Source organism: Strix aluco, chromosome 12, assembly GCF_031877795.1.
Source record: "Strix aluco isolate bStrAlu1 chromosome 12, bStrAlu1.hap1, whole genome shotgun sequence".
Taxonomy (NCBI): Eukaryota; Metazoa; Chordata; class Aves; order Strigiformes; family Strigidae; genus Strix; species Strix aluco.
Window position 1 is genome coordinate 27,185,087 of NC_133942.1, and position 11,282 is coordinate 27,196,368.

At 42.2% G+C, this 11,282-nt stretch overlaps 1 protein-coding gene across 3 annotated transcripts in view; it reads right to left on the minus strand.

Moving 5' to 3' along the window:
* Positions 1–975: 975 nt before the first annotated feature.
* MYO1E (myosin IE) overlaps positions 976–11,282 on the minus strand; it is a 95,192-nt gene continuing 84,885 nt past the window's right edge. The window contains exons 25-28 of one of the 3 annotated variants that reach the window (XM_074837165.1): positions 11,239–11,282; positions 8,364–8,568; positions 2,599–2,768; positions 976–2,053 (exon numbers count right to left, since the gene is read on the minus strand). The exon at positions 11,239–11,282 is cut by the window's right edge and continues 49 nt beyond it. In XM_074837165.1, the coding sequence (XP_074693266.1) occupies positions 1,977–2,053; positions 2,599–2,768; positions 8,364–8,568; positions 11,239–11,282 (496 nt within the window). In that variant the 3' untranslated portion in view covers positions 976–1,976. Of the gene's footprint in view, positions 2,054–2,598; positions 2,769–3,176; positions 3,385–7,136; positions 7,951–8,363; positions 8,569–11,238 lie in introns of those variants that run through there. The other 2 variants (XR_012624816.1, XM_074837166.1) reach the window with 2 other exon arrangements.

An 11,282-nucleotide genomic window follows, 5' to 3' on the forward strand; every position in this document is an offset into this window, starting at 1 on the left:
AAAAAAAAAAAAAGTCAGATTGTGACTGTGACTCTTTAAGGCACTACGTAGACATGTCTGCAGTGTAATGTTGGAGCAGGACAGTTGACTAAACAGGTGATTGATACAACTTTCCATTTGATGGGGATGATTATTCTAAGTGGTTGTTTCCAGTGAGAATCTCCAACCTTTGTAGTGGCTTATATTTAGTAACTTGTTGGTTTCACTCTTAAAGAGCAGGCAGACAGTTCATCTTTTCTTGGTGTACCTTAAAGGATGCTAAATAGGTACTTTATTTCAGTGCCTTGTCCCAGAGCAGCATATAGGAATCTCTTTCTTCATAGTTTGTTGCCTTCAGGTTTGGGGAAAGAAGTAGGCTGGCTGGGACAGATATTAGCCTTGTAAATCTGGGTGTTTAGGTGAACATAAGACAATGTGCTTGCTGTGAACCTAAACAAAGGGAGCTAAGGTAGGAAAAATCTAAGTCTCCTGTGATGCTAACCACCACTCTGTGCAGGGGCTGCAAGTGTGGAAGCTACAGGTTTTTATCTTAAGCAGGAGACTTTTCCCTCCCCTAGGATCCCTTGTGTGGCAGGATTTCCTGTGGGACTGAAGCCCTAGGTTCCAGCTTCCAGAAAGAGCTTCTACAGTCAGTCATCTCTTAATGGTGATGGAGTTGAACTGTGCCTAAGTTACACTTGGTTTGTAATTTAGGCAATTGTGTAGGAGGGGAGGGGATTCAAGACTTTTAGCTGTGTCTTAAAGCTTACGCAACTACTTAATATTGCCATTCACAGGTTTTTTTGACTGCTCTTAACAAGAAAAAAGGTAATGCACTGCACTTCAGCTGAGCAGAGTGAAAAGGGTTTGGTTTGGAGCAAAGGAAGGGGAGTTTTTTTCTTTAGAAACCAGTGCAGTAAAAATCCAACAGACACTTTTGTGAAGGGATGTGTTTGTATGTGTAACTGAAAACAAACTGCACAGAGCACAGACCTGTTCAGCAAACTGCTTCTTGAGTTTTATTTTATGGAGGTTCCAAAGGCAAAGCATGAATGCTGATAACGGGATGGCAAGCAACAGCCATTCTGGTGTGGGAGGGAATGAGACTTAGCAATAGCACTTCTGCTTCTTCCATTTAAAAGGAGTAGTGCATATCTGTAAGTACCTGGCATAAAAATTCTAGTAGAACTACTTCATGAGTAAGAACAGTGGAATACTACATTATACATTCATATGTGTTTCTATCATACTCGTTTTTATATACAGTATATGATCTGTTTCTATAAATGTACAGCTCTGCATAAAGACACTTCCTATAACAGGTAGAGCATTAAACAAATCCAACATGGGCCAGCCATATTATATTATAAATCTTGAAGGCAACATTGTTTAGCATACAGTACTATGTGGTTTGCTGCTTCAACATCTTGCAGTGCCTGTTGGAGTCCCCTAAACACAAACCAGTTCCATTACAGCTCTGTACAGAATTACTTAAATACACCATCCCAGTAGGTTTTTAGATGGTAATGTCCCAAATGAGCCTAAATCTTTCTGACAGGTAGCAGCACACTTAACATGTTCCCTGGAACGATCTGCATTAGAGGAAATGTGCACTTAACATTATCTTCAGTAGGTAATTACACAGATTACTGATACTCGGCTAAAGGCACTTATTAAATACACCCCTTTCCAAGTCCCTGGTCCCAGACTGCCAGGCACCTTTCTGTTTCGTGAAGATGGTAGGTTATTCTTTGCTTACTAGGTGTTAAAACCAGGTTTTAAATATAATAAATAATAGGTCGGTATGTCCATTGCTGTATGCTTCTGAGATAAAAGATCAAAGTCTGTGCTGTGGGTAATTTTCTTCCTGCTCATATACAACTTTACTGGTGAAAATACTGCTGAGAATGGCAGATCTCAGAAGAACAGTGTCCTGAAGGCAAGAGAGATCATCTTCAACACTGGGAACTTCATGCCAATTTTTGTCTGACAGTCTTTTATATCTTGGTGACATAATTGTTAGGAAACAGACCTTGTTTCCCTCGTAGTCTTCCTGTCCACCAGCCAGAGGGATCTATGGTAAAGCAAGCAAAGGAGGTTTTAGTGAGGTTCTGTAGACTTTTTTGTATAGTTTTTGAGGCAGCCTTGCAAAGCTGCTCCGCATAGCGAGAGCTTTCTTGTGAAGGTCAGAGAGATGGAGAGCCTGAGCTTGCTAATCTTTTGATCACATCACTATCTGCCTTTACGCCTTAGGGAGGTTGCTTTGGAGACCCAAAGAGCTGGAAGTGCTTTCTTGCTTTTTGCTTCTTATGCTATAGCTGTGGTTTAGGCTAATTTTCAGCTAGAGCCTGTGATAGAATTACTCTCTAACTAAATGTACGGATCTGCAGTACCAAGTAATGAATATGTCCTTGATCTGTCTTGGACATGCTTTTCAGTGAACAGGTTTGATTGGTGTGGGTGGGGAGGCTTCTCTGCTCCCTGAGCTGTCACAGACATTTGCAAGCCTGATAAGGGAAGATAACTGTGGGGTGGCTCAAAAAGTCCTGTCCTGAAGGCTTACGGTAGTGCACCTGCAAGATTCGTACTGCAGTAACAACATCTTTTCTCTCTACATACCTTCTTTAATGATATCAATCACATCGTTGGCATTAAAGCTAAGTTCATCTGTGTCCTGAGCATCATACGCATACCGTGCCCTGCACTGTGGGACCTGAGGCTTAGGTTTTGGCTGTGGTTTAGGCCTTCCTCCAGCTGGTGGGGGTCGGTTTGTGGTCTGCCTGCGAACACTAATGGGAGAAAAAAATGTTAGGACACTTCAAAGCTTATGACTTGAGCTTTAGAATCAGTTCATTAGGACAGAGGGGTTGATAAAGAATACCACAGAACAAGGGAAAAAGGGATTCTCTTAAATGCCACAACAATTACAAATAGCAATGTAAGACTTCCCTGAGAAAGGGACAGAGTTGCCATTTCTTTCCTACTGAAATGGATGATCAGGTACTTCCAAACAGCAGTTCAAATGCATAGAAGACATTTTAGTGCTCAGGCTGGAATGTAAACAAATGTGCACATGCAGTTCATGCATATCTTGGCATCTACACAGCTTAGTCGGTCTCTCCCCGTGCCCCAACTTCACCAGGGATTTAGTTTCCAGTATTAAAAACAAAGTCTAGCTCAGAGGCTTGCTACTTTACCATTCTTGTGACTAAGCTGTAAGAGAGACTGCATCTCTTTTAAGTTGCCTCAGATTCCAGGGCCGTCTATGGACTTGTTCTGTTATAGTCAACTCTGAAGCAGCAGGAGAGATGCTGCACAAACTCTGTCACAGCTGTGACCACTCCAAAGATTAGGAAGGGGAAAGAGGGAAGAAATGCATTTTGCCAGCTCATCAGCTAATAAAGGCTGGAAGAGAGAACAGGTATTAGATGCAATATATCAGTTTAAAGTAAATAAAAAATAAATGTGCTGAATGACTAAAAATGTTGCAGTGATGCCGAGGAAACTGAACCGATCGTGTCATGTAATGCCATGGTAACATTAGACAGCTCTTGCAGAAAATGCTTACAGTTACTTACATGAAGTCCTAGACTTAATTTTTGTCAATATGTCTCTGCCTAGTTCTAAGTTTGTATAGTGAACTGCACCAGAAATGAGCTTTGAAGTACAGATTAACAGCATTTCAGTTCTAAATTTATCTACCAGAAGAGAGGATTTTCTCCTGTTGTTCAGCACGTACTGACTTCGCTTGGCAGAGGATATGTTGTGAAACCTACATCTAGGTGTGGAAATAATTCAGAGCAAGTCTTGGAAAAATAGCTCAGCTTTTCTGCAACCATAGCAGAACAAAAACATCTAAGAGTTTTGCTGGTAGGAACATGGTGTTTTTAAACCTGGGTTTGTATTGGATTGCTAGCCATAGCTACAAATTAAAGCTGTCCCTCCTCAGCAGCTTTGCTAAAAACAAACCTAATTCTAATCCTTAAAAATTATATCTAATGCCTGTGCTTTTGTAATACTAAATTCACAATTCTTCCAGCTCACTCCTTGTGTACAGGGAACACTAGCACTTTCCCCTCTGAAAAAGAACAGTCACAGAAAAAAACTTAACTGAAACCCACTGCTGAACACAGCAATGTTTCTTTTCAGTACATCAGTAAAGGAGCTCATAATGCTCAGGAAGACAGCCTTGGGACTGGCGCTTTTCATAGAATCACAGACTCATTCATCGTGGTGACCGTACTGGAGAAACTCGAGGACGCGCCTTTGTGAGCCTGGCTGTTCCAGGCTGGCTTAGGGAACCGATCCAGCCGGACACAGCCACTGCTCCCTGCGCAGCCCGCAGGGAGGGCGCGGAGAGGCCCGTCCCGAAGGCGTCTGCGCGGCCGCCGGCGGCAGCCGAAGGCGGGGCCGAGCGCCGCAGCCCCGCAGCCCTGGCCCGCCCGCGGCCGCCAGCAGGGGGCGCGCGCCACACGCGGAGCCCCGGGGCCGGGCGGAGCCCCGGGGCCGTCGCGGACAGCGCGTCCCCTCACGCTGGGCCCGTCCTCCAGCTGCCCCAGCAGCTCTGCCCAGAAGCGCCCCCCGGAGCACAAGGCTGCCGGCAGGGCGCCGCGCTCCCCCGCGGGCCACCACCGGTTACAAATCAGTGTGCGGCCGGGCGCCCGGAACACGGTGTTACCGGCACTAACAAAGCACCGAACACGCTGTGTCAAAACAATTCTTCGAGCAGCCCACCGCTTTCTGAGGTCGCATAGATGTAAAATCTAACCCTTACCCACCTTCAACGCCCACCTGAAATCACCCTCTCAGAGTGGGCCCCTTCCACCATTTCTGACCAAACACTTTTTATATACTTTAGGAAATAAGATTCAATGAACTTGCAGGGTGTACTAGACAGGCAGCAACTCCCACACTGAAATGTGAAAGTCTAAGAAATTACTTGGCCAGGTCCTTTTTAGATGTTCCCTCACCTTACGCAGCGGCACCCACGTTGCTGCTGCATGTTGCCTACAGCTGTGGCTTGCTTTGAAAGAAATTAAACCAGAACAAAACCAAAAGAACAGCACAAAATCCTCACTCCCCAACATTCTCTTCCCTCCCCACCTCGGAATCATAAGCTGTGTTACTAAGCACCCTTCTGTCTTGCGGCTCCCTACAGAGAAGCCTGACTTCCACCAAAATCCACCCAGAGGCAGCGATGGACAACGGACGCCTGTTCCCTACTGGCTCCGGTTGCAATTACTGCTGCCGCTGCTTTGGGGGGGTTTCTACCACTCTTGAACATACACAGTTACCAGTGAAAACTGGGGCAGGCAGTGAAGATGTCATTCTAATACAGCAGTTTGTTGTTTGTTTTTTTTTTCCCTTGGACTACATCTATCATAATTGCCATTTAACATGGTAACTAAGCAATAGAAGCTTTAATTATGCACTAATCATCCTTGTAAACTCCTAAGACTGAAACAGATGGGGTTGTTGGTGTGTACCCATAGCACTAGGAACTGATGCAACTGATCTTTTTAATCTAACATGATAGTTCCTATCTCATTATGTACTTGGTGGCTGCTACATTTTACAGTAAAGCATGTGTCAGAGTTGTCTGACAGAAACCACAATGGCTTTATCCTATGGCTTATGGGTTTTTGTTGCTGTTACATGAACCGTAGTCTCAAGACAAAGTATTAGTCTAATACTGGCAAAACAGCTTTAACAGAGTAAGTTGACATGCGATGAGAAAATTTCACCACTTAAAGGCATGGAACTTACTAGTTTACAAAGATGGAAACGTGTCTGAAAGTGTTAGCACGTGCTGACAGTTTTTAAATTGTTAAAATAAGTAGCAGTGGCCACTTGTTTCTGACTTCTTTCTTATTTGAAGATGGATTTTAAACAGAACAATGCTTTAAATATGCCTGCAATATCTTATGGCTAACACTTGGTGCAGAGTGGGGGAAAATGCCTGCCATTGGGTACAACTCAAAAGACGCTCTGCATGTGCCCAATTTTGCTGGAGGGCTGACCACCTCTACTCTTTGTGTTTAGGAACTGGAAAGCCCCTACTTAGGAATCCTGTGCACTACTTTAGATATGGAAAAATCTATCAATTCTGTGGACACTTACTTATTTATTAGTTTTCTGTGACGTCTCTAACACTCACTAGAAGCAACACTTTAAGTACTATGCTAAATCAGTGCTGTAGCCAGACGGATCACATAGAAAAGAATGCTTAGGCCAACATGAGAATTTAGTGCAGAACATCTGCTAAGGATCTTGTCCACTGACTGACAGCTGAGAAGGGTCTGTTGGTATAAAAATTTTTTTGCTGCCTCTAGGAACCCCCATTCATGTGGATCACTGGAGAAGGGGACTAATCTGCTCCATCTAATCACTCAGAATATTCCAGGGCTGAGAGCAAATATATTAAGGGGCTGCAGAGAGTCAGGTGAAAACTTGGTGGAAGTTTGACTTAATCTTGATTTCTCCCAAATTACCCCAAGAGCAAGCTCTTCCATAGTTGGCAAAATTATTTGCTGTCAGGCCCAGGAGCCTGGGTCATAACTGACACAGCTCAGAGTAAAAATATGACAACTGCTTAAGTTTTAGTGAGCAACAACAAAGATCCCTGAATGTGGCACATCACTGCCGTGTTACGACAGTGGACAATGTATGATAAGGGTGAAAGAATGGGATATTAGAATGGTATTGTGGGCGATTTTGAAATCCTTGGGCATTTCCTTAGGCAAAATTCTTACTACAGCAGTGTCTCCAGTTTTACTTCAAACTTTTCCATCACGTTCAGGGGACATATGGTGCTCTAGTTGCTGTGGTAAGCAAAGGCTCAGACTCTGCAATGAGTCAGTCAGGGCACTGGTGCAACATAAAGCTAACTGCTGTCTGTCGGTGGCTGGCCAGAGAGGCTGTCTCACTGCAGGGGGAGGTAACAATCTGTTGGGAAGGAGGAAAAGGGAGAGGGCATTTGGAGGAAGAGAACCTGAGGAGGACACTGAACTGTAATTTACTAAGAACCTGGTACTACAGAGTTCTCGGCAGGAAAAGTCAGAACTTCCTCTTGTTTCTCCTCTCATTATTAGTTGGACAGAGATGTAAGAATGACGGCTTATTCAGCATACACAGGGCTTTGCTACTTATCAAGGAGGTTATTTATCATGTGTGTTTATTGAAGAGCTGTTGACTATAGAATTGTGTCTGCACTAACATTACTATGCAAAGTTACTACACCCTACCACAGTGGTGTTTTATTCTATCTGCTCACATAACCTTCCTTGTTGATTTAATATGCTCTGGGACAACCAGCTGTTACTAATAGCAATTTCTCTGAGACTTGGTTACATCAGAAACCAATCACACCAATAGGAAGTCATCAGCAAGGAGAAACACAAACTGCTTATTCAAAAGCAGATGATTTCTTTTTTCTTGCTAGAATTGCTGAATAGGCAGCAGTCTTTGACAATTAAGTGGCACTCCATCTCTCACTATAGTAAAGCTCCACTAATGTTCTACAAGAGAGTAGAACATAGGGGTTGGGTTAAGATAGAAACTGTTCAGCCATTGAAAAACTTAAATTTTTGTAAGGCCTTTAACATTCTGGAGCACTAAGGTCCCATAAATATTTGACAGAAGACTTCTGTCTTCATGATGTCCACAAATCAGAGGTTTTGCCTGCTTCTGGATTTTCAGTCAAGATCTGGAGCATCTGGTTTCAGAGCTGAGAACAACTTGTTCTGCTTCCCTCTACTAAGCCCTTATTTCTTCGTTCCATCTTTCTGTTACTTCTGATGATTGTTTTGATGCTTTTGACTCTTGCCTATTGAGAAATACCTAGTTACAACATTAAGACATGTCCACCCTCAAATCTTGTAGGATTGCCATAGTAACAATCTGGAAGGCTGCAGCTTAGAAGTCCAAATGATGCTGAAATAATCTTGAAAGTCATGCGGCCAAGCCTTCCTCCTGAAAAGAAGTACAAGTCTGGTATATGAGTCAGGAATCAAAGCTGAAACAAAAGGATTGTTAGCCAGCATTTCTGGGCATGACAGTTGCCATAAAATATCACATCTACTGCCTATGATCTGTAAACCAGAAGGAAGTTAAACTCTGCCAAGTGTCTCAATATCCTTAAGTAGGAGGTACCATGTGAATTTAAGATATTAAACTAGAACTGGTTCACTTTCATTCCTAAAGGCCTATGGTGGAATATGTGTTTCGAAACCCTATGGAAAATGATGATACCTTTGAGTACAGCTCAGTAGCACAATCTGGTCATCTACGTGCAAAATAGAAGTTTATCAGTCATGAACAGTTTGAGTGTGTAAGGTGTTTACAAAATCAACGCTTTTTTCCCCAGATTTAATGTAAAATCTTACCCAGCTGCTCCTTGGTCAGGTACTTTCAGGAAATCCAAACTTTCTGGTTGCTGTGAAATCTTGCCTGATCCTCCTGACAGTTGCCGTGGTAAAGTTGGTCGTGTCATATTTGTATACAGGTTTTTCTGATTGGCCCGTTGATTTCCTGGGACATGGGGAAGTGGTACAAACTGTGGGGGATTTATTACTCCATTTTGCTGCTGACCTAGAAGTAAATAAAGTGTGAACAACAATTCCAGTCCAAACTACAGCTCAATAAAGGTAACCTTTTTCTTGTGTTGATAGCTCAGCTGTGAGCAAGACTCAGCTATCAAGGAACTTGAAAACAAAACAATGTTGAAACCTTCAAAGTTTGATTTATATCCAGTTTCAGGTCTGCTGTCAATCTATTTTGGGTTCATGTCTTCATAGACTTGTGCCCAAGTATAAGCCATGTGCCTTCAATGTTACAAGCAAGCAAGAGGATTAGCTCTCAGCTGAATTCAACCTTACTAATGTTAGCTAGAATGTAACCACTGCACCTCTATTTAAAACACTGCATAAAATTTTATCCAGATGAGGGTTGATCTAAAGCCTAGCTAGAATTGCTGGGGGTCTCTTTGTCTTCTAAAGTTCAAACTCTGTCCTTGTCTTCTAAAGTTCAAACTCTGTCCAGCTCCCTGAATACTGGGTAGACTGGTTTTAAGTTGCTATAAACATCTATTTTAACAAGCAAGGAGTTTTTCTTGTGGGTTTTTTTTTGTTATGGTGTGTTTTTGTTTTAAAAAAGCCTGGCTGCTACTTTGATAGCTCAAAAGAAGTTTGAATTTTCTAGGTGATGAAAAGAGTAAATGCCTTTAAATAATTACACCTCTAACTTGAATGTAAAACAAACCCACCAATATCTGAGCTACTTGCAGGATCAGGGCTTAAGGAGGTCAATGCTGCATACTTTACATTCCTAAACCGCCACTGAATTAAATGGGAGCTATGCTTATATTAAAAGTTAGATTGCTTAATGCTCTCCTATTTCCATTGTGATTATACTTGTTGAAAATTAGCAGAATGAATAGCTGTGCAGAGAGGAAAGAATTCATAATCATGACACTTGGAAAAACCTTACTGCATTCAACAGCTAGTCTTTGCTTCCGATATTCTCTTGATACTGTGGCAGAGCTTAAGTAGTCACAAACTCATACATAAAACTCACTTTCAGACCCAAGCTAGTATGGCACATGCATTATGGTTATATAAGTAAAGGTTCGTTTTGTTCTGAACATTTACATAACAGTCTGTTCAGCTACAGGACCATTAATTTCAAAACAGATGTGAAAACAGCAGAATACATTTCAAATGTTCAAAGATGATGACCCACAGTGTTACTTCCCCATATTGTGAGAGCAGGATGGAGAATTGTGACTTTCAAGGAGGAATGTGCCCAAATCATGCAATTGCCTCAGACTCCTTGAAATTCTGGACAGTATAACCGGAACTCTTTTTTAACACGTGTCTCCAATCTTATTTTTCCAACTATAATTGGCTACTTTACAAAAGAGTTTGAATAAAAAATAAAAAAAAAACCAAAAAACCATGTTATGGTAATTGATTTGAGGTTGGTATGAAAGACTTCTACTCACCTTTTAAACATGACCCTAATACATAAGGGTCAACACAGCATTTAGCATCAGCAGTTACACTGGACACTAGAGTGTGGTTTCACTGGTCCATGAACACCTAGTTCAACTCTACAGCTGAACCCTTGAGACATGCTGGGCCAATAGAATATTGTTCCCTCCTCCAAGTTCATAGGCTAAATTGATTTTTTCTCTCTAGGGCAGAGGTGAAACACCCTAATGACATCAATCCCATGCAGAAAGTTAGCCCAGTGTCTTGCCACACACAGAGGCAGGCTTTTCTAACTAGGCCTTTCTGATGACATGTCTGTTCAGGAGCTGTCATAAGCACTGGGGGATGTACCATTATGCTGCAGGTATGGGCACCCACTGGTGCCTCGGACTTGCATGCAAGTCTACATCCAAACTGCCTTACCTACATGAGACAAGTTTGGGCTTGGTCTGCAGGCACAAGGCTTCTTCAACCAATTTTTTGGTCTTTTTTATGTACCTATAAAACTGCTGAAAGAATTTTTGAAAATATTAAAACACACTTTCCTGACCAAGACTGGTTGACACCCAACTTAGCACTGTGCTTCTCAATAAACAGCAGCTGACTGAAAGAGAACCCTTTGTTTAAAAAAAAGTACTCCAGGAGTGCAAGAAAAAAAAATAACTTGGGAAATGTTGAGTCAATGGAATATTGTTCTCCCTTCTGATTTCACAGGCTAAATTAATTGTATCTCTCAAGGGCAGAAGTGAAACACCCTAATGACATCAATCCCATGCAGAAAGAGCCATGCTGCTTACTGGCACAGCTGATATGTCACAGCATTCAGCATACACAAAAGTTGTTACATAACAGGGTTGGACAGTGAGACATAAATTGCATTCTACTGTTTACTGGTGCTGAAAGCAGTTTCATTGCAAAGCATTTTCTATGGCTTGGTAAGTGTAGAGCTTTTATCCTTGAAAGGAAAGTGGAGAAGGGTTTGGGGTTAGTTTTAGATTCAGTGTCTTTCTTACACTAAGTGGCTGAACATGCCAGCGTCCATGACAACCAGGATACCTCTGGTGGAACACCAGTTTGATTGTCTGCAGACTCCCAACAATACACTTCATAAAATACTTACAATGTATGTTTTCCAGATGGAATCTTTTAAAGAGGATTTGAAACCTTTTCTATGATTTTTTTTTTAACGGGGAAAAATTACTAGACGACAAGAGTAAAGTGAAAGCCTGAATTTGGAGTTTTGTTTTTGCCTAAGGCTAACAGGACTTACCAGGAGGTGGCGGTGCAGCTCTCATAGGATAAGTCTGACTTTGA